The sequence below is a fragment of the Canis aureus genome, chromosome 4 (genome assembly GCF_053574225.1).
Source record: "Canis aureus isolate CA01 chromosome 4, VMU_Caureus_v.1.0, whole genome shotgun sequence".
Classification (NCBI taxonomy): domain Eukaryota; kingdom Metazoa; phylum Chordata; class Mammalia; order Carnivora; family Canidae; genus Canis; species Canis aureus.
Window position 1 is genome coordinate 29646471 of NC_135614.1, and position 22445 is coordinate 29668915.

Genomic DNA, 22445 nt, shown 5'->3' on the forward strand with positions numbered 1-22445 from the left:
TATATTATGCAAATTCCTCCAAATGAGTTAAATTACTAAAATGCAAATAATTAAGTCTTTTTCGATACATGTGATTTAAAAAGATATGCTTGGGCAGCCCCGGTGGCTTTAGCGCCGCCTGCAGCCCAGGGTGTGATCCTGGAGACCCAGGATCCAGTCCCACATCATGCTTCCTGCATGGATGGAGCCTGCTTCTCCCTCTGCCTGTGTCTCTGCCTCTCTTCGCTCTCTCTGAATGAATAAATAAATCTTAAAAAAAAAAAAAAAAAAAAAAGATACGCTCTTATAAACGACAGGTCTGAAGTTCTGATGCCTGCCACTTCCTGGAACAAAACCGGCCAGCCCCCTCAGCGCAGCCAGAGAAGCACTCACCTTTGGAGCCGCACAGAGCCATGGTGAGCGGGCTGTTGCTCTTATCCAGTTCCCGGAGGCAGGCGCTGCCAGCATGGTCTCTTATCACAGATAGCTCCTTCAGGATCAGAGCCTGGCAGGGGGGCAGTGTGGGGGGGGGGGGAGAGGTGCATGGGGACTCTGCCACTTATCCATGGTTAAGCTGACATTTAATGAAATTTGAAAAAATTTAAGCCAGATGTCAGATTTCCAAAAGACAGATTTTTGAGCCTCTGAAGACCAATATGGCTTATCTATAAAGACCCATATCTTCCACAAGGTTCTAAAACCAGTGTTTAAGGTAAAAAAAAAAAAAAAAGGTTTTATTAGTAATAAAACCTTGAAACATCCTTGTTTTTAAAATCCTTTAAATGACCCATGAGGAAAAAATAAAAATAAATAAATGACCCATGAGATAGAATGCAAATGGTTTTGTATATAGTGCCCTATACCACAATACATGTGTACGTGTATCACTTTATAGACAAACATCTGCCTAAATCCGCGCATGAAGTAAGGTAATGTGTAGCACATGATAAAGCAGAATGGCTTGAACTATATATAACATTTACCGCTTGTTTTTTACTTTTCAAGCACACACGTGAATTCCCATAAATTGAGCATGTGATAAGGAGACTCTACAAGAATATTCTAGTCCATGAGCTCTTCCACAGGCTGTCCTTTCTCAACTCACAATTTAAGATGCTGAATCAGTGAAGGGCCACAGTTCCATTAAAACCAAAGGCTGCTGGAGCCCCAAGTAACTTTCCAGGTAGTACCAGTGAGAAACCTTCATTTCTTTCTCTAAGACACAGTGAGATTAAGAATGAGCTAAGGGTGAATAGCGCTTACAACTCTGCTTTCTTTCTAGTTCACAAAAAGCCCTTTCATCAGAAAACTTCTGACTGCTAAGCTGTTCTTCCACACTTAGGTAAGTGAAAGCCCTGGGCCAGGGGCTGCAGGGAAGACAGAAGAGAGCCAGGAAAGATCCTGGTACGATCAGACCGCTGACCCAGGCTGAGAGAGAGCGTAGGGCTTCAGAGGCTGGTGGCCGTTCCCATTCTGACACTTGCTGGTCAAGTTCTCAGCTGACCTAGTTTCAAACGTGACAGGGGCAGCGGACAGGCAAGGGACTCTCAGGCATGAATCTTCCCTCTTCTGTGTCCAAGTTTCTTTCAAAGACCACCTGCTGATGTTTGTTTTGTTTTTTGAAGATTTTAAAGTAATCTCTATATCCAACGTGGAGCTTGAACCTACAACCCTATGATCAAGAGTGGTATGTTCTACCAACTGAGCCAGCCAGGGGTCCCATCAAAGATCATCCATTTAAAGAGCTGTGGCTGCTGGTCTATCCTCGAAAGATGCTAGAAACAGAAAGGGCAGAAGTGCTGGAGTACCAGTTACAGAAGGGTCTAAGTGTGATGGCGGAACAAGAGCAGCCCCGTGTGGTCGAGTGAACAGGTGGCCATGTTTCGCTACCTAGAACATGAGAGCTGCTGGGGATGTAAAGGATCTGATTGAAGATCCTCCCCTAGGGCTAAAGCCATTGCATTTACTTCCCCCTCCCCTCTGTTACCTCCTCCTCAGGCTTGCAGCACAACCCCATGCATAGAAAGTGGCTAACCCACCTACAGGGCCTGACTCACCTCCAGAGTCTCCTCAGCGGTGCAACCAGGCTGCTGTTGCAGCTTGCCTGTGTTTAGGGCTTCGATGTACTCATCACATTTTTTATAGCCAGCATTCAGCAGCTCATACTTGGCCTTGAGCAGTCCTTGACCAGGTGTGACATCACCAATCCCAATTGAGAATCCACGGTTTGCTGCAGAATAGTTGGCAGGTAGAGCAGAAAGGATCGTGAGTGTTAGTCAACCTATTCTGTGGAAACAAGTTTACATCTTCAGAAAACATGTCATGGGATCCCTGGGTGGCGCAGCTGTTTGGCACCTGCCTTTGGCCCAGGGCATGATCCTGGAGACCCGGGATCGAATCCCACATCGGGCTCCGGGTGCATGGAGCCTGCTTCTCCCTCTGCCTGTGTCTCTGCCTCTCTCTCTCTCTCTCTGTGACTATCATAAATAAAAATTAAAAAAAAAAAAAAAAAGAAAACATGTCATGACCCACTTAAATAATAACGTATCATGTCAGTCCCCACTGAATTATATAAAAATGACCAAGACTCACTGAAACTGGCCAGAGACCTTACAACCCAGTGGGGAGCAAGTAATGGCTCCAATTAACTACAATATAAAGTGGACTGATATTAATATAATACTGAAAAGCAGCCGGAGAAAGCAATAGAAAGTGAGTCACCTGACTTCTTGTTCTAGGACACCATCTCAGAGACCTTTCTGCCCACACCTTTTTCCCTCTTCAGAAATCATTCCAAAACACAGAAAAACCCCACCACTGAGGGAACTATATACCACCAATAATCCTACCCCTAATATGTAGAAAGAGAGTGGACGAGAGGCACCTCGCTTGGCAGTGTGAGGAAACGATGCCTAAGACTTGCTGTGGAAATAAGGACTCACAAGTCTGGAAAGGCTCAGAAATGGTACCACAAGCTTCTGCAGATGCTTGGAGATGGAGATACTTTGTGTGTTGGCAATAAAGAAACCTGGTGGAAAATCAGTATTTTCCTGTGAGAGATGGCAGTTTACTAATGGAATTAGAGAGCCCTGGACTGGGGATACTAGGTGCAGGCAGATGGGGATGACTGGAAAGCAGGGCATGAGGCAAAGTATATTTCATGGCTGTGATCCCTCAGCCCCTTTCCCTGTCCAGCTCTCAGAATCCTAGCAAGCAGGTCTCAAATACTGGGGGTTGGGAGGAGAAGCAGAGATTAGAAGATATGTTCCTGGAGAAACCAAGCTTCCTTGAGAAAAGCATTACTGATAGGGATATTTGGCAAGTTCCTCAATAAAAATGTTGACTTGAAGCTCAATCAAGGAACAGAGAAGCCTGTCAACCAATAGGCTCTACTTCCTATCAGTGTTTGGGGTCTCACTCCTAAAAGTAAGAATGGATAGCCAGAGACCACCAGATATTTGAGGAAAGCCTTCAACATGAAAGACTGAAGATAACAAATGCACAGAAAAATGAAACCAATGAGAAAACAAGAAAATTTAGGGAGCAATTAAAACTATGAAAAATATTGTGTCTGACAGAGAAGATATATCTGGAAATCTAGAAAAGGAAGCCTTAAAAAAAAAAGAGAGAGAGAGAGAGAGAAACAAAACAACCCAGAAAAGCAGAAAACTACCTGCAAGTAAGAATAATGGAGGGGCAGCCCAGGTGGCTCAGCGGTTTAGCGCCGCCTTCAGCCCAGGGCCTGATCCTGGAGACCAGGGATCAAGTCCCACGTCGGGCTCCCTGTATGGAGCCTGCTTCTCCCTTGACTCTGTCTCTGCCTCTCTGTGTGTCTCTCATGAATTAAAAAAAAAAAAAAAAAAAAGAATAATGGAGACTATGGTTAGAAGCTAAATAAATGATAGTTAGAAAAAAATCAATAGAATTACTTTAAAAGATAAAGGAATCAAAAAACAAAGAGACAACAGGGAAAAGAAGATAAGGAAATTAGAGAGTCAATCTAGAAGATCTACTTATACAATGAACAGGAATTCCAAGAATAAAGAACAGAAAATTGAGGTTAGAAAATTACCAGTAACCACCACCAACAAAAACCCCAAAACCAAATTGAACCAAAAATGAGAAAATTTCCACAACTGAAGGACACATGGCAGCATATTAAGAGAGCTCCCAGAGCTCCCAGCACAATAAATGAAAAAGACCCATACTAAGGGTCTACCACTGTGGACCTCCAGAACACCAAAAACAGAGGATTCTCAAAGCTTCCAGAATGAAAAGATAGATACAACAATGTGAAAATAAGAATAGAAATCCACTTTGACAGCAGCTTTGAAGGCTAGAGTAGGGCAGGACCTTCAAAATTCCAAGGAAAGATAAAATTCAATCCAGAATTCCATACCCAGCCAAAGAATCGATCAAGTATAGGAGTTGAATGCGAATGTTTTTGGGCATGTAAAAACCTGGAGCTAGAGCATGCACAAACACAAGCTAACTAAGGGAACAGAACAGTGCAAGGCGAGAGGGGAAAGACTTGAGGGACCTGGCAGAGCTGAGTCTCGAGGGCCCAGAGGGCTGCACCCAGAGCACGGGCACCTGGGAAGCAGCCCGTGAATGACCCTTGGTCTAATGACCCTGTCTGATGGCCAAGAGGGAGCTACCGTGCATGTAAAACAAGAAATCAAGAGCAAATTCAAATCTGAACCGGACCAGTCAGTACTGAGCTAATTTCGTGGAGCAAAGAACAGATGATTTAGCCTGGAGGAAGTCTCCTTTCCCGTGTGCAGGTATGTGTGTGGTGTGTGGGAGTGGGGAGCTTAAGGGAAAGAAGAAAACAGCACAAAGCCCCTAAGACCTCAGCAAGTACAACACAACAGTAAAGCGAGGATGCAGAAATACTCACAGAGGTAGACAGGAGCCAGCCTGGCAAGCCGCGACATTGCATCGGCCGCTTCGTTCTGCCCCCAGTCTCGCAGCAAAATGTAAAAAATGTTGTTCTTGGATCCTGACCCCAGTGTTCCCTTGTCCATGCTGCCACTCATCAACTCACTGTTCTGGATAGTAACATCTGCAAGGATAACGATGACCGTGCACTTAAACAATTACTTAATACTTAGCCTCGTTCCAAAACCAGTGTGAGGGCAGTTGAGAAAAACACATTCTCATATTGAAAATTATAGCAGAGTGAATAAAAATTCTCTTAAAAATGTTTGAGGAGGGATCCCTGGGTGGCCCAGTGGTTTGGCGCCTGCCTTTGGCCCAGGGCGTGATCCTGGAGTCCCGGGATCAAGTCCTGCGTCGGGCTCCCGGTATGGAGCCTGCTTCTCCCTCTGCCTGTGTCTCTCTCTCTCTCTCTCTCTCTCTCAATGTCTATTATGAATAAATAAATCAATCTTAAAAAAAAAATGTTTGAGGAGAAAAAAGAAAAATCTAGGGACTTTTAAAAAGCATGAAAAGCCCAGTTAGTTACCTTACAATCCTAACTCCAAAATGTACAACTTGACCCTCATTTTCAACTGTGAACTGAGAATGACAGTATTAACCACTTGTCATCTTTATGTCACAAGGATATTTTGAGCATCTGATGATATCATTTTCAACAAAGTACCCTATAAACTGTAAAGCACTTTGTTATTCACCCAAGAGAATGAAAACTAACGTCACCGTGAAGAGCCTATACAACAAAATGAAATTCACATCTAGGTAGAAACAAAATACAATCTAAAACAAGAAGCCAAAACATTTAAAAGGCCAGAGAGTGTATTTTCAAAGTAATGGTCAGAAACCTGAGATAAATCAGTGCCCTTCAAAACATTTACTCCTCATGACAGAACAACAGATATCTTGATCTTCTTGGCCTTCGGAGACTCTGCAGTTCAGTTCTTCAGTGCAGAGTCCTGGAGATCCATTTCTTGTCACAAGGCCTCGTTAGCAAAGCCCATTCCAAGTCCGTGCCGTTCAGACTAGCCTGCTGGGAACTGCTTATTAGTAGTAGTCTGGGGGGAGCAGAGGAGCTCACGCCACAAACAAAACGCTGCCTGAATGGCATTGGTCTCTGGACCATACTTTAAGTTGAGTTAGTCTGGATGACTCAAATGGTTTAACATTTAAATTCTCTCATTCATGGTTACACCTGATCTTCATGTTATAAAGAACTCGAGAGGCAGTAAACAGACCTACTAGTTATATTTTTAAGCCATGAACACATCTGGGGATGTAAAGTGACTAAATTATATTCCTTAAATACATTCCTTGCTGATGGCAAAAACAAACAAACAAACAAACAAACTGCATTGATTTACAGAAACTAGTCACATCTAGAGCTCTGGAAAACATTCTAATCACTGGATCCCGTATCTACATGATCTCTATCTTTTAGAGAAATGGAGTCACATCTGAGAGGAAAAATATCAACTACATTTCCCCGAAGGATAAACTTCCTAAGAGAAACCTTGGATTTGCTTGCTATGTGAATATGTGAAGGTGGTCATTGGCCACCTGTTTTCCACCCCTTCCCACTCTGCTGTCTTAACTCACAGGAATCATTGACACAGAGATCTTCTCCTTTGCCACAGTACTGCTTGCCCTTGGTTCGGAGGTTGGCCCTCACTGGATTGTCATCGCTAGGTCTGAGGATGACACTGAAGATCTGCTTTCCCGTCCACAGGGTGACAGGCTACAGGACAAAGGAAGCAACAGCATCAGTTGGCTGAGCCTGGTCTCAAGACTGCAGAGTGCTCATGGGCTAATCTGTCACCAGCACCTCCAGTTCCCACACAAACCTTTAATATCGTAGGGGGTGGGAGATGAACTTTAATTTTCTCATCCTTGCCAACCAGTATCGAAGCAATGATTTGGCAAGCCTTGGCACGGTCAAAGAAAGTGTCCTTAAGGGTGAGGAGATAGGCACCTACGAATGTTGGAAACAACACAAAACAAAGAAATGGAATGAAATTATGAGAGAATCACAAGGTTTCAATTTTAAAATGGATTTGGACTATTACTAAGAGTGATTTAAAACATACCACTGCTTGCTGGCTCCCTGTTCCCACTGGAATTGAAGGTCCACAAGGAGAGGGACCTTTCTGCCTCACTGCCGTATCTCTAGTGCTTAGAAAAATGTCTAGTGTACCTTACAAGCTCAACACATGCTTACTGATCCCACGCATAACCAGCCAATACTAAATCTCTCAAGTCAGTTCACGGTCACACTTGGCACACAAACAACAGAATTAAGTGCAGGAAATTAAACAGCATTTTAAATTGTGACATGATTCACCGTGAATGAGAATCCTGGTGTTCCAGTCTCCTTTCAAGTAAATTCATCAACACACCTGTTAGAAAATCCTGAATAGCAGCAATCAGTGGTTCTCCATTCCTCGGTGTTACCAGATTTGCTTTGGTCTGAAGGCAAAACAAACACAATATGTTAGCCATTCCTGGACGTTCTTCGGCTTGCGTGATGCAAGCCACAGAACTGTACCACAAAGACTCAGAACTGGTGTAAATAAATAAAGAATGGCCGGTGAGCAGAAAAAAAAGAGGCTGAGAAAGGTAAGCCAGGGGGTTCAATCCCAGCTTTGTCACCAGCTCCTCGTTCCTTTATCTGTTGAGGGGAAATAAGCAATGGGCCTCATATGTTCCTACCAACACTGAAATAAATACCGAGTGAAGTTGTTTTGGATTCCTTTTCTTTAAAGATTTATTTGTTCATGAGAGACAGAGAGAGGCAAAGACATAGGCAAAGGGAGAAGCAGGCTCCCTGCGGGAAGCCTGATGTGGGACTCGATCCCAGGTCCCTGGGATCACACCGAGTTGAAGGCAGATGCTCAACCACTGAGCCACCCAGGCATCCCTTGTTTTGGATTCCTACAAGAATTCCATATATGTAAGACTTCATAGTTATTAATAAATTCATTTCTCCAAAAAAAATTCACTTCTATGAATGATGAGTAGTAGCACTGTCATCTTTGAAGTCAATCAATTTCATACCTCTCCAAAATGATGGCAGAACTGCTGAACTTCTCTTGGCTTTCTAATAATAATAATTAACAACAGGATTTAATCAAAATTTAATGAGTACCTACACTGAGCAAAAAGGGGGCTGGGTGTTCAGGGCATAATTAACAAGTTTAAACATTCTGTGCATCAGAGTGCATTTGCTCAATTTTTGCTATTGTTGAGACATAACTGACATATAAATTTGCTCAAATCTTGATGTGAAGATACTTGTGTTATTTATGGGTTGTCTGGGCAATCTCACCTGGAGTGAAAGGCTATCCAAGGGAGAGACCTGCTCTCTCAGCACAGCAGTGATCCTCCAACTAGGGCTGGAAGACAGCTATTCATGCTTGCTTTCGAGAATCTCTGTGGTAAGATAAGGAGGTGGTCTGGGGGCTGAGCACATGAAGCGGAGATCTGCATATTTTGCAAGTCTCCAGGGTAACTTGGGACTACACTCAGGCTAGAACCATACCCACTCCATTGAGTCAGAACTGCTGAGTCAAGATAATTTTCTTACATGAAATTGAGGGGATTTGTCCTGATGGTAACTAAATATCCTTCCATCCCAATATCCTTGGATCCTGTGTCTTATTGTCATTTGTAACCAATAAGGTATGTTATTTTGACAAAAGTCAATGCTAAAGTCCAACTGGTTGGTGACAGGATGTTATCACTAGCTATCAGTTACAGAGCTGTTATCACTAGCAACATTCTAAACATTACTTTTTATTACCAAAATAGTATGTTCTATATATAAAAAAAATAAACACACAAAAAAGGTGAAAAAATAAAAAAAATCCCAAAAAACATCTCTGCATGGAACTGCCAAACCAAAAGAACCACTGTTATAGGATTTTGGTATATAAGCCTTCCAACTTCCGGCTATAAACGTTTTTACAGAGAAGCTTCTCTTTACCAAACAAAGTAGGATCATGTCATATATACAGCCTGTTCTTTTAAAAAAAAGATAAATCATAAATAGCTTTCATGTGAATAACTCTACAAACTGTATCATCATTTCTAAGGGCTGCACGGGATTCTGTGGTATGAATGGGACATAATTTAATCTTACTTTTTATTGGTGGACATCGCCTGTTTCTAATGCTTTACAACTCTTGATTATGTCCTCTGGAGAGCTTACCAGCAATGAGAGCACGAGACCAGAAAGAGCATCAACGCACCATTTGACAGTGGGAGCGCAGAACTGGATGGTGGCCACCCACTCTCCATCATCTTCTCTCTTGCTGTCCACCAGCACCCAACACAGCGCTCATCACAACTGCTACAATACTGAGGCTTAGGAGGAGACAGGCTAGCCTCTTGTCCTGCTGGGGAATGATCATACCACAGGGTCTTTGCACCTATTGTTCCTCTGCTTGGACTGTTCTTTTGCTGACAGCCATGCTACTCAATTTTTCACTTCCTTCAGAAGTTGGTTCAAGTGTTATCATTCCAACAGCCCTCCCTGACCAACCTCTATGGAATAGGACCCCTCTCATTTTCTTTCCTCCTTCTGTGCTTTGTTCCTTTCTTCTCAGCACTTACTGCCACCTAACCTACTTTATATTTATTCTCCACCTCTCCCTACTTGAAAAGGAAGGAGAACAAGAACTTTGATTTCCTTATTCTATGCTACATTCCTAGAAGAATACTTGGCACCCAGGCACTCAATACACATCAACCAAAATAATTTTAAAAGGCTGAGAAATAGTTCAGAAGAAAGACTCCAAATGCACAAAGATGGCCCTTGAGGGATTCATCCTCGTATTGAAATAGGGAAAATACCCTAAATTTTCAACAGAAGGGGGACACCTGGGTGGCTCAGTGTTTGAATGTCTGCCTTTGGCTCAGGATGTGATCCCGGTCTGGGGATTGAGTCCTGCATTGGGCACCCTGTGAGAAGCCTGCTTCTCTCTCTGCCTGTGTCTCTGCCTCTGTCTCTCATGAATAAAAGAAAAAAAAAAGTTCAACAGAAGGTAGACGAATCTTGGTGTGTTAACTTGGTGAAATACTGTGAAGCCATTTTAATGGATAATCATGAAGACTTTACAACAAATGGGGGCATTTTTAATTTTTTAAAAAAATATCTTATTTATTCATGAGAGAGAGAGAAAGAGAGAGGCAGAGACACAGGCAGAGGGAGAAGCAGGCTCCATGCAGGGAGCCCGATGTGGGACTCGATCCCAGATCTCCAGGATCACACCCTGGGCCGAAGGTGACACTAAACCACTCGGCCACCGGGGCTGCCCGCATTTTTAATTTTTAAATTTATATTATTAATCTTTTTAAAGCGGGGGGAGGGGCTGAGGGAGAGAGAGAATCTTAATTTTTTTTTTTTTTGAGAGAGAATCTTAAGCAGGCTCCATGTCCCATGTGGGGCTTGATCGCACAATCCTGAGATCACGATCTGAGCCGAAACCAAGAGTCATACACTCAACTGACTGAGCCACCCAGACACCCACAAGGGGGCATTTGTAATACATTAAGTAGTAAAAAAGGAAAACAGGCTATCACAAATCATGACCATAACAAATATCTACGTTCATGGATAAGGAACAAACAGATAAAAAGAGCTGGAGATAAAACAGAGTTGGGGGGGATCCCTGGGTGGCTCAGTGGTTTGGCTCAGGGCGTGACCCTGGAGTCCCAGGATCGAGTCCCACGTCAGGCTCCCTGCATGGGGCCTGCTTCTCCCTCTGCCTGTGTCTCTGCCTCTCTCCCTCTCTCTCTGTCTCTCATGAATAAATAAATAAAATCTTAAAAAAAAAAAAGTAAACCTCTTATGTTATTTAAGTAACTCCACTATGCTGGAACATTTGAATAAGTAAGAATCAGTGTTTTAAAAAAACTGAAGACCACAGTGTACTTCAGCCACGTGAATTTCTTAGTAGTTAAGTCCGTACACAAAATATGTACCACAGTACATACTCTGCTTTACCAGAAAAGCTGTATCAACTTCAGGCATAAAGAACCCAGGCAGAGGCCAAGAATGCAGCCCCTCCTGCCTGTCCCCGCTGAATACTCCTGTAGTGTAATAGATTTGCTTGTAGAACTTAATCGCCTTCACTTTAGAATCAATACTAACACCCTAAACTAAAACAGATTTAAAAAGAATGAATCAGAAATGGTGAAAAGTGTTTTGAACGTAGGAGCACTGACAGCTACAGACAAATCAGCCCGTAGCACAGAAAACCAGAATACTGGGGAAAAGGGAAGACCTAACCTCTACAAAATGATTTTGTGTCCTTAAGATTACCAGCAATCATGAAATATACTGTAGGAAGGTTTTCACTCAGAACATTCAGTAAAACATATCTGTACTTAAAAGAACCTTCAGGGCAGCCCCGGTGGCGCAGCGGTTTAGCGCCGCCTGCAGCCCAGGGCGTGATCTGGAGACCCTGGATCAAGTCCCACGTCAGGCTCTCTGCATGGAGTCTGCTTCTCCCTCTGCCTGTGTCTCTGCCTCTCTCTCTCTCTCTCTCTGCATCTCTATGAATAAATAAATAAAATCTTTAAAAAAAAAAAAAGAACCTTCAGCTACCAAAAAAAATCCACCTGTGTAGAACATCTACTTTTCCCACGCCACCCAACAGTCAAGATACTAGGTACACCCTTATCTTTTCACAGCTGGTGCTTGGGTAGGTACTTTCCCTTAGAGATGCACATTATAGGTCAGAAAATACTCGACTCTCCACCAGTCGCAGACACTTCCTTACATGCTACAGGGTGCTTTCAAACAGGATCCACCCCCCTTCCCCTCCTTTTGGGCTGTTATATAAAAGTGAGGCTGCCATCCTACCTACCCCCATCAAAACAAGGGCCTCTGCTTTAGCTTCCTCTGTTTGAGGAAGATGAAGGTTCATCTCATCACCATCGAAATCTGCATTGTAGGGTGTACAGACACACTCGTTAAACCTGAAGGTCCGATGGGGCTTGACCTTGGCCTGTGGAATACCAAAAAAGAGAGAGAGAACGACTTAGTCATTTATCCAAAAACTTCATAGTTTTGAAACATTAATAAATGGCTTCCTAGAGAACTAGACACTTTTGGTGAAGGAAATAAATTTCTAGTATGTTCTGTCAAGTGATAATACGTCACTTGTGGATTTATTCAAGTAGCTTTATTAGATCGCAACAATGCAATGAGTTTAACACAAAGCAAACACCAACCTAGGAGCCACAAGAAAGGGCTCTGCTGGCCAATGATGTCACGGTTTGATATCAAACAGATTAATGGCAGAAGCTGATTAAAACACATTGACTAAATAAAAGTGCATGAGTTTATAATGACACTGAAAAAAGGAAAGCAAAACCAAACAAAAAACCCAAACCAACTCAACCGGAAGAAACTGAACACCAACTTTCTGCTCCTCAAAAAAACTGATAATAAAGGAAAAAGAATCAGGCATTTATGCTGCCTTTCCTTCAGGAATTGTATTTTCGGGTAAGCAAAAAAGTTCATAAGAAAAAATTCTTCATTATACAAATGGTAGATATTAAACATGAAAGAATAAATTAGGGCAGCTCCGGTGGCACAGCGGTTTAGCGCCGCCTGCAGCCTGGGGTGTGATCCTGGAGACCCGGGATCAAGTTCCACATCGGGCTCCCTGCATGGAGCCTGCTTCTCCCTCTGCCTGTCTCTCTCTCTCTCTGAATAAATAAATAAAATCTTAAAAAAAAAAAAAAGAAAGAAAAAAAGAATTAGAAAAAAGGTTGATAAAGAAACTTTCAAGGGAGGCACCAGGCTGAAGTATCTGATACCCTAACCTCAGCATAAATAAGAGCGGGGCAGCCAACAGCATGTGCCTCCTGAAATATGACAAGAGGAAGGGGTGCCTGGGTGGTTCAGTGGGTTAAGCATCTGCCTTCGGCTCAGGTCATGATACCAGGGTCCTGGGATCCAGCCCCACATCAGGCTCCCTGCTCAGCGGGGAGCCTGCCTCTCCCTCTCCCTCTGCAGCAACCCCTCTCTCACACTCTCTCTGTCATATAAATAAGTAAAATATTTAAAAAAGCAGGCAAGCAAGCAGGCAAGAGGAAATAGCCAGCATCACCTGGGAGCTATTCTTGCCAGAAGTTGAACATGAATCTGATCCTGCCTTGAGAGCTACTGTCCGGTTTATAGGAATAAAAGGAAGAATGAAGAAACTCTTAATGCCATGTGTATACATATAGAGAACACGGGACATTCTTTAGGACAAATGACCTGAGTTTTTCAATAACAATGAAATCAAAGCAAGGGGCTGTTCTAGATCAAGAGTGAAGACATGTTATCAACGAAATGACATGTGCAGACTTTGCATCGGACAAACTAGCTGTGAAAAGACTGTTGAGATATGTGGGCGAATGTGAACATGGACTGGGTGCCAGACAATACCAAGCACTGAGCATTCATTTTGTGTGGTGCGGTCTTGCACTGTGGTTATGTGTGTCTTACTGAAGTAAACTGAATACACACGGAGACAAGACACGGCATCTGGGGTCATCAAAGACAAAAGGGAGAGAAAATAGCTGTGGCAAAATCTTGAAAATTATTAAACACAAAGAATGAGAATATATGACTTCCTCATACTACTTTTTCCACTTTTGTATATATTTGAAAATTTTCAAACAAAAACATTTTTGAGAATGCCCCAAAGCCAAGCAAAGGTTTCCAGAAAGGGAACACTTTTCTTCATCTCCCCAGATCCCCGTAATTGTAACCCCCATTATCATAAATTGCTTCTTTGGTATTTCTACACTTAAGTAAAGAAACCGATGAAATGTGTTCATAGGGACGTCTACAGGAGTCAGTGGTTGAGTGTCTGCCTTCAGCTGTCGTGATCCTAGGACTCTGGGATCATGACCTGAGCTGAAGGCAGATGCTTAACCCACTGAGCCACCCAGGCACCCCTTCCTCTCATCGTATTTCAGGAGGCACATGCTGTTGGCTGCCCCACTCTTAGTTATAATGAGGTTAGGGCATCAGATACTTCAGCCTGGTGCCTCCCTTGAAAGTTTATCAACCTTTTTTCTAATTTATTCTCTTATATTTCTCTCCCCTGCGGGGAGCCTGCTTCTCCCTCTGCCTGTGTCTCTGCTTCTTTGTCTCTCTCATGAATAAATAAATAAAATCTTAAAAAAAAAAAAAAGACACGGGTTCTTAAAGTGAAAAACTGAATTCTAGAAAAACTATCCAAAAAGCCTGTTTAAACACTGTGAATGCTCATGGATTTAATGGCTTTAGAGATAGAATTTATGAATATTTAGCGAATTAAAGTTGCATCTCATTTCCATTTTAAATCTCCAGAAAAAGGAACTGCTACTGTTCCAAAACTACACCACTGAAGAAAATATGCTTGAAGGTTTTCGTTGGAGGGCCACTGCGACAAAAAACCTCCTAAGCGGTTTAGTTCCATAGTTAATATGCTAAGTTAAACCTGAAATCAACTTCCTGCCATATCTATTTTACATAAATCTGTGCACACACATATGTATATATTTTTGTTTGCAAGTGGAATCATGCCAGTCACTTTGATGCTAATTTCCAATTAGCTCCTTTCTGTTTCACTGTTGTGTGTGGATTTTGTAAGTATTAAAAACACTGAAGGGAAGCTTGAAATGTAAAAGTTGCACTCCAACTAAAAAGTGAGAGAAAAGAAAAATCAGAAGTCACAAAATTTTGAGATTACTGGCAATCTGAATTTTAAGGGTCGGGAATTTAGCATCACACACCCAGCAAATTCCCACCCGACAGAAGATAAAAACAGAAACCTCACACTCACCAGATGCGCCATAATGCTCAGTTTGTGCAGTGAGGGCTGCCGGTTGAACAGCACCACGTCTCCGTCTATGAGGTGTCTCTCCACAATGTCCCCGTACTTGAGCTCCTGAGCCATCTTTTCCCTATTTCCATACTTCAAAAACCTAAATGTGTGATAACAAACATGACTGGTGAGAACAGAGCCTCCTTACTAAGTCACTCTGTCTTCACATCAGGATTCAGACTCAAAAATGATCACATTTTACTAAATCAAAGGTGCCTCCACAAGCCTGTCCGTTAAACTATAACATGGTGTTAGATAAGTTTTCAGCTCGTAAATGTTAAAATACGAAAAACGCTGTAACTTAGAATTACAGAAACGCAGTAGCAAGTCAGCTTCTCCCACAGTGCTATTGATATGATTTTACCTTATGTTTATCTCAAGAGATAAAAAGGCACCAGTGATCAGTGAAAAGCCAGCGCCAGCAGCGAGGTTGTAAGGACATTGAGGTAACCCCAGAGAGCTCATGCGACATAGAAAATGACTGGTTTTCATAACTCCATGCATTGTCTACCTAAGTCCAATAATAAATGCTAGAGAACAAATGGACATTTTGTGTATATGCAATGTGCAAACACAGCAAATGATGTACCTAGGATCATTGTGATTTAAACAGTATTTTCTAGAGGCTAAAATGTCACAAACGTATTTTGGACTGCATTCTGTGGCTGAGTATTGCGATCTTGGTCTAGAAAAGGTCGTTACATATAGATCGGGACAGCATTTACCTTTTCATCTGTGTATGTCTCTGCTGAATGAAATTGGCTCCTGGGTGAACTTCAGGGCCATTTCGAACCAGTTTCCTCAAAAAGTTGATGTTTGCTTTATTCACCTGCATGAACGCAAAAGAGGACACAAGGAGATACCGTTAGGTTTCTGTAAGCTAGTACGTTATCCTGAATTTCGCCTCAACCTTCACTTTCCTTGGGTGATTCCAGGAGAAAGAAAGGCAACTGCAGGCATCCTGCTGCCTAGGGTCTTGAGTTTAATGATAATAGGGGACTGGCACACAGGAGTTCAGGTTCCAATCTGAACTCACCACTGACAGAGTGAAACAGCAAAGTCCTTTACATTAGTAAAATGAGTGGACTACACTGAGCTATAGGGACCTTCTATACCCCAGTTACTATAATTACCATTTTACACTCATGAGGAGTGTGAGTTAACTATAACGTGCTGCAGCCTTTATGGCTGTGCATCAGTAGCCTTAAAATATTCAAAGTATTTGACTCAGTGATTAAAAGGTTTTAAAAAATAATAATCCATCCCAAGAAAATTAACTGGGTGTGGTGCTTATCATTTAGTTACTTTAAAAACATAAGTTCCAAATCAACTTGGAAAAAAAAGTTGCAGAAGAGTGTATCAACTATATATATGAATATACGCATACAAAGCCAGACACACCTGTGGCTGTGCATGTTACAGATGTTGTATGTGGTGGCATATCTATGAAACCGGAAGATAACACATATACCAAATTGTGGGCTGTGTGGGTTACTGGGGATTTTCCAATCGCCTAGCGTTTGGAATTCAAAAATAAGAGACTAGATTTGAAATACAGAATTGATAGAAAAAAAAAAAAAAAAGAAACACAGAATTGAGTGGCTAAATGGTACTTACCTTTTCAGGAAAAGTAAGAATTTTGGCCACGTGAACTGGCACAGCTACCTCATCAATCCTGAGATTGGGGTCAGGTGAGATGACTGTTCTCCCAGAAAAATCCACTCTTTTTCCTGAGAGATTGCCTCTAAATCGACCTAAATCGATAAAGACACATCATAGGTCTCCACAGCACACACATGTGCTATTTGGCGATAGCAGGACCACAAGGAACTAGGAAAGTCCGTGATTTCCATTTAGATAAGCCAAACACTCCAGAAAAAGATAACAAAGGCAGCAGACTGTCTCCTGTACATTTTGTTGGAAACGTACCCTGCTTTCCCTTCAGGCGCTGGACAAATCCTCTAGTCCATTTCTTGGGTGCCATGTTGAGGGGAATGCCCGAGAGCTCGCTGTTGATATAGAGGGCACACTGCAGCTGTAGGAAGTCCCAGTCTTCCATGATCATCTGGGTCTTCGCTCCTGATATTCGATGCTAAAGTTGAGGAGAATGAAGAAAAAAAAAAGAACCTGGGTCAACCTGACCTTGATGAAGAGTGTTTGCACAGATACACTCCTAAGAGGGCTTGGAAGTTCTGACCTTTTTGATAACGTCATTTAAGAAAATGATTTCTGTCAATTTCATTGTCAGATCATCTTCATTGGTGCCAGACTTCAAATCACTCACGACGGAGGGTCTGATACACAAAGGGGGCACTAAAAGTCGTGTGAGAATCAAATCAGACGGCTTTCCGGCTTCTGGGTTCATTAGAAGTAGAGGGACATCTTCGGCCGGGATCCGTTTAAATAAATTCAGTACTACTAAGGGGTTTAAGTTTTCCTATGGAGAGAAGAAAAGAAGAATGGAGAAGTGTTAACTTTCAACAGCTTTGGCAAAGGTTTACTTACCTCTCCATGCTCTCTACCCTACCCACCACTTACTTCAGAGTTAAGTATAAGCACTGACAGAAATTTCTGTTGGAAACATGCTATCATGCTATGCTAGCAGAGCCCTAAACATGTACATACCTTTTATTCCAATTAATCCAACTACTTGAAACAGTAATTCCACTTCTCCTAATTATTATTCCAAAGGGTAGGACTTCAGGAATCAACACAAAGATTCAGCTACAGGAATGTTCCCTACAGCTGTTGATAGTGAAGAGTTGTAAACAGCCTGATAGGTTGCTGGCTAGATAACATCATAGTAGATCTGCACGTGAGCAATTATTAATGTTTAAAAAATGATACTACACAAACGTACCTACGGTCGTGAAAGATGTTCATAAAATATTGGTAAATGAAAGAAGTGTGTATACAATATTATCTCATTTAGGGGAAAATGTACAGCTAAACAGAAAAGAGGAAACGTACATTTAGCAAGGTGTTAATATACTGTCTACAGGTGAATGGACTGTGTAAATTTTTAAGATTTTAAAGATTTTATTTATTTATTCATGAGAGACACAGAGAGAAAAAGGCAAAGACACAGGCAGAGAGAGAAGCAGGCTCCGTGCAGGGAGCCCGATGCAGGACTTAATCCCGGGACTCCAGGATCACAGCCTGGGTGGAAGGCAGACCCTCTATTGCTGAGTCATCTGGGTGTACCTGGACCGTATAATCTTTTCACTTCTTTGCTTACATGTAAATTTTCTGCAGTGAACAGACATTGTTTTTGTCTTTTAAAAAGATTTTAGGGCACTCTGGGTGGCTCAGCAGTTTAGTGCCGCCTTCATCCCAGGGCTGAAGGGCAGAGGGAGAAGCAGGTCTCATGTAGGGAGCCTGACGTGGGACTCAATCCCAGGATTCCAGGATCATGCCCTGGGATGAAGACGGTGCTAAACTGCTGAGCCACCCAGGCTGCCCAATAAAAAGATTTTAATATTCATTTATTTGAGAGAAAAAGAGCACGTGCATGCACGTGCACATGAGCGGGGGAGAGGCAGAGGGAGAAGCAGACTCCCTGTTGAGCAGGGAGCCAGGAGAGGGGCTCCATCCCAGGATCCTCAGATCATGACCTGAGCTGAAGGCAGACACTTGACTGAGCCACCTAGGCACCATAATATTGTCTTTGTATTAACTTTATTTTATAGAAGTGCTATACTATAACAACTTACTTATAAGAACTACACACATGATCAGAAATACTCAAAAGATAAAAAGTAAGAATGGCCAGCTTGTATCTTGGTGCTAAAAATTACATTTCTTCGGGCAGCCCCGGTGGCTCAGTGGTTTACCGCTGGCTTCAGCCCAGGGCGTGATCCTGGAGACCCAGAATCGAGTCCCCCATTGGGCTCCCTGCAGGGAGCCTGCTTCTCCCTCTGCCTGTGTGTCTGTCTCTCTCTATGTGTCTTTCAAGAATAAATAAAATCTTAGAAAACAAATTACATTTTCTTGAGATCAATGACTGTGTGACAAAAAATACATGTCACAAGCAGAACTTGCTATGCATAACTTAATGAGATAGGGAAAAAAATTAAAAAGAAATGTTTGAACAGCCACTGCCCTTAGGATACCGTCACAAGAGGTTTCTGTGGGCCTGCCCTGGAGATGGCAGTGGGGTTGGGGAGAAAGAAAGAATCCTGCTCGAAATTTTGCAGTCAGGGTCCCTGCCCACAGAATTACCTTGCTCAGCTTCCCTGCCTCCCAGCAAGGAACACCTCAGGGCCACCTGAAGCAGTCGAAGAAAATCTAAAACTAAGAGTTCTAGGGACAAGATGATGGCCAGACATTACTTCCAGCACCAAGATCAGTGTCATACAAGAATATCACTGAACTGAAGGCCATTGCAGGAGGACAGGAGGACTGACAGAGTATAGAAACCAGTTCCTGGACAGAGCTGTCACTCAAGAGTGAGGTAAATCAGCCTCCCAAAGGGCACAGGGGAGAGAGCCCTGACTTACTGGTATGTACTAGGAAACAGAAGTCAGGGACTGCTGGACAGATAGAAGGAAGGGCTGTTTGGTCCGAGGCACAATATCCAAATAGCCGAGGCTCCTCGGGGGACCATGGGCTGTCCTGGGTGGCAGAGAGCTCAGCCTGCCGCTCACTCTGTCCAGGGATGCTGTGGAAAGCATTTCTATCTGGGGGTGGGGGTGGGGCAAGACTGATGCCATTTATAGAGACACTTTTTTTTTTTTTTGCTTTTTAAAAAATTTTAATATATCAAAAGGCCAGTTTTAGTGACATGCTAGTCCCATCAGAAAATAATCCCAATAACCCCTTGTCAGTAACATACAAGTTGACCAGCCAACTCTTTATTTCTAAACCTCTGTGTAGAGACACTTTTTTAAAAGCAGGCTCCATGCCCAGCATGGAGCCCAATGCAGGGCTTGAACTCATGACCCTGAGATTAAGACCTGAGCTGATGTTTAGAGACAGACACCAAAGGGACTGAACCACCCAGGCATACCACTAAGGAGAGTCTCTTCCCTGCAGGTCCACCAACTCCTGGATTTGCATTTAAATGGGCAGCAGAGGGGCATCTGGGTGGCTCAGTGGTTGAGGGTCTACTTTGCCTCAGTTTGTGATCCCAGCGTCCTGGGATAAAGGCCCACGTTGTGCTCCTTGCATGGAGCCTGCTTCTCTTCTCCCTCTGCCTGTGTTTCTGCCTCTCTGTGTGTGTCTCATGAATAAATAAATAAATAGGGAATGGATATACACTAGTCCTCTGGAGATAGAGTCCAGAGTTTTTGTTCAGTGCCTAAAGAGATCTGTGACCCAGAAAAGGTCAAGAACCACTGCTCTAAGGTCTCCTCCAACTCAAGGATGATATGCTGCCCATAAAGGTACATGAGGTTCCATGTTCCTGGAAATTAAACGGGTAGGTAAACGTGTCAGGATGTGGACCATCCTGAGATTAATGAGCTTCAAGCCAGTATACCCACCTGCATGACACCCCTCTCCACAAAAGATAAAAGTTACTCACTGTTGCTTCGTTCACTAAGATGACTAAGGGGCCCTCTCTAAGGAAGGGCCATTCGGAATCAGGCAATAGTGAATTCCTGTTTCACCCCCTCCCTTCTTTGCAGCTGGTCTAAGAATCAGGATGAGCTGATGGTCTCTGATGATTTTGGAGGCCCTGCCACTGTTCCAAGCCTGTTTGAAAGGCCTCAAATAGGACCTCAGAAAAACGGATCTCGTTACAGACCACACTTAAGGAGAAGCCAGCAGAAATACAAGATGGAACACAGGTATTACATGAGGCACAGACAATAGACCCATGGCTGAGGAAAGGGTAAGATCAAAGGGTTGGGAGGGCGGAGGCTGCAGGAAAGAAGCTTAAGCAAGGGGGCGTCTGGTGAGGAAGGGGAGGTAGCAGAGTTGGTAAGCCAATGGACAGATTCCCAGCATACATGTGGAGAGAAGAAACCTCATCTGTCTTTACTCTGACTGTGGTTCCTTATTTTTTTTTTATTATAATTTTACTGTTGTAAACTAAATCATATAGTTTCACTAAAGAAATTTGTTTTTATTTATTTTTAAAGGTTATTTTTAAGTTATCTCTACACCCAACATGGGAAGTGAACTCACAAACCCAAGATCAAGAGTCCCGTGCTTTTCTAAGCCAGCCAGTGCTCCTGTCATTATTAAACCTTTTCTATTCTTTCTTTTGTTTTTAATATTTTATTTATTTGACAGAGAGAATAAGAACGGGGAGCTGCAGAGGGAGAAGGAGAAGCAGGCCCCCTGCTAAGCAAGAAGCTGAATACATGGCTCGATCCCAGGACCCTGGGATCATGACCTGAGCTAAAGGCAGATGCTTCACCGACTGAGCCACCCAGACGTCCCATCCTGTCATTATGATGATGTCAGCAGCAGTGCTAGCTACTGCAACTGGGTAATGGCGCCCTAAGCACTTGCTCTGCACCAGGCACTTTATCTGGAATTCATCTCTTAATCCTTACAATAGCCTTAAAGCAGATACTCTTGTAATTCCTGTTGATAGTTGAGGAAACTCACGACCAGGTTGGGTCACGTGTCTAAAGTCCTAGAATAAGTGGCAGAGCTGGGCTCCAATCTCTGATGGGACCACAAAATCAAAGCTTTTCACTACCTTGAACCACCCCTAGGGTGTAAATCTGGGTAGGGTGGTATGGGCTACACAGGGAAGTAGTGGCAGTGGGGGAATGCCTAGGATGCTCCAGACTCATGACTCTTAAACAGGAGGGGGTTACCTCCAGAGACGAGGCATTTAGGAGACTTATCCCAAACAAGATGCCTCCCAGGCCATATGGGAGTATTGTGCTATTGTGGACAGGGTGTGGACAGACAGTGGATGCTGGTCCTGGGCAGAGAGCTGGCAGGGAGTAGTGGTGGTGGGGTGTCATGGAGGCTGATCAGGAGCAGCAGAGTGCATGCAAGGGGCTAGCAAGTAAGGCCGCCCCTCGGAGAACCTGGGCACCCCTCAAGCTCACAACTGCGGCTGCTCCCCAGGCTTATTTATTTATTTATTATTTATGATAGTCACAGAGAGAGAGAGAGAGAGGCAGAGACATAGGCAGAGGAAGAAGCAGGCTCCATGCACTGGGAGCCCGACGTGGGATTCGATTCTGGATCTCCAGGATCGCGCCCTGGGCCAAAGGCAGGCGCTAAACCCGCTGCGCCACCCAGGGTTCCCCCCTTTTTTTTTTTTTAATTTATTTATTATTTATGATAGTCACAGAGAGAGAGAGAGAGAGAGAGAGAGAGAGAGAGGCAGAGACACAGGCAGAGGAAGAAGCAATGCTCCCCAGGCTTCTGACAGCTTTCTGCACAGCCACCAGCCTGGAAAGTGGCCTTCTCATGGCTGTACAAGGGCAAGATCATCTTCCCCAGCCCACACCTTCACTTCCTCTGCAGGAGCTTCGCCCTACTTGCCCTGAAGACATTTCTGCTTGAATCAGTCACAGACACCTCTCTTCCCATTTCCAGGATCACTCCCATTTTCACATCTGTGCAGGCACTTGCTCACCCACTGCTGACTACTTCTCCTCCCACCTATCTACCTGGTGGTTGATCGTCAACTCCTATTCTTTCCTTTTTGAAGATTTATTGGGGGGGTGGGGTGGAGATGGATCACAA

General features: G+C 43.4%; 1 protein-coding gene across 2 annotated transcripts in view; it reads right to left on the reverse strand.

The window, feature by feature from the left end:
* Window positions 1-22445, reverse strand: part of POLR3A (RNA polymerase III subunit A) — a 50554-nt gene that overhangs the window by 21021 nt on the left and 7088 nt on the right. For both annotated transcript variants that reach the window (XM_077895163.1, XM_077895162.1), the window contains exons 6-17: window positions 16984-17223; window positions 16716-16878; window positions 16404-16540; window positions 15512-15615; window positions 14745-14886; window positions 11784-11924; window positions 7311-7380; window positions 6759-6886; window positions 6514-6652; window positions 4880-5044; window positions 2037-2209; window positions 373-484 (exon numbers count right to left, since the gene is read on the reverse strand). In XM_077895163.1, coding sequence (XP_077751289.1) covers window positions 373-484; window positions 2037-2209; window positions 4880-5044; window positions 6514-6652; window positions 6759-6886; window positions 7311-7380; window positions 11784-11924; window positions 14745-14886; window positions 15512-15615; window positions 16404-16540; window positions 16716-16878; window positions 16984-17223 — 1714 coding nt within the window. The remainder of the gene's footprint in view (window positions 1-372; window positions 485-2036; window positions 2210-4879; window positions 5045-6513; window positions 6653-6758; window positions 6887-7310; window positions 7381-11783; window positions 11925-14744; window positions 14887-15511; window positions 15616-16403; window positions 16541-16715; window positions 16879-16983; window positions 17224-22445) is intronic.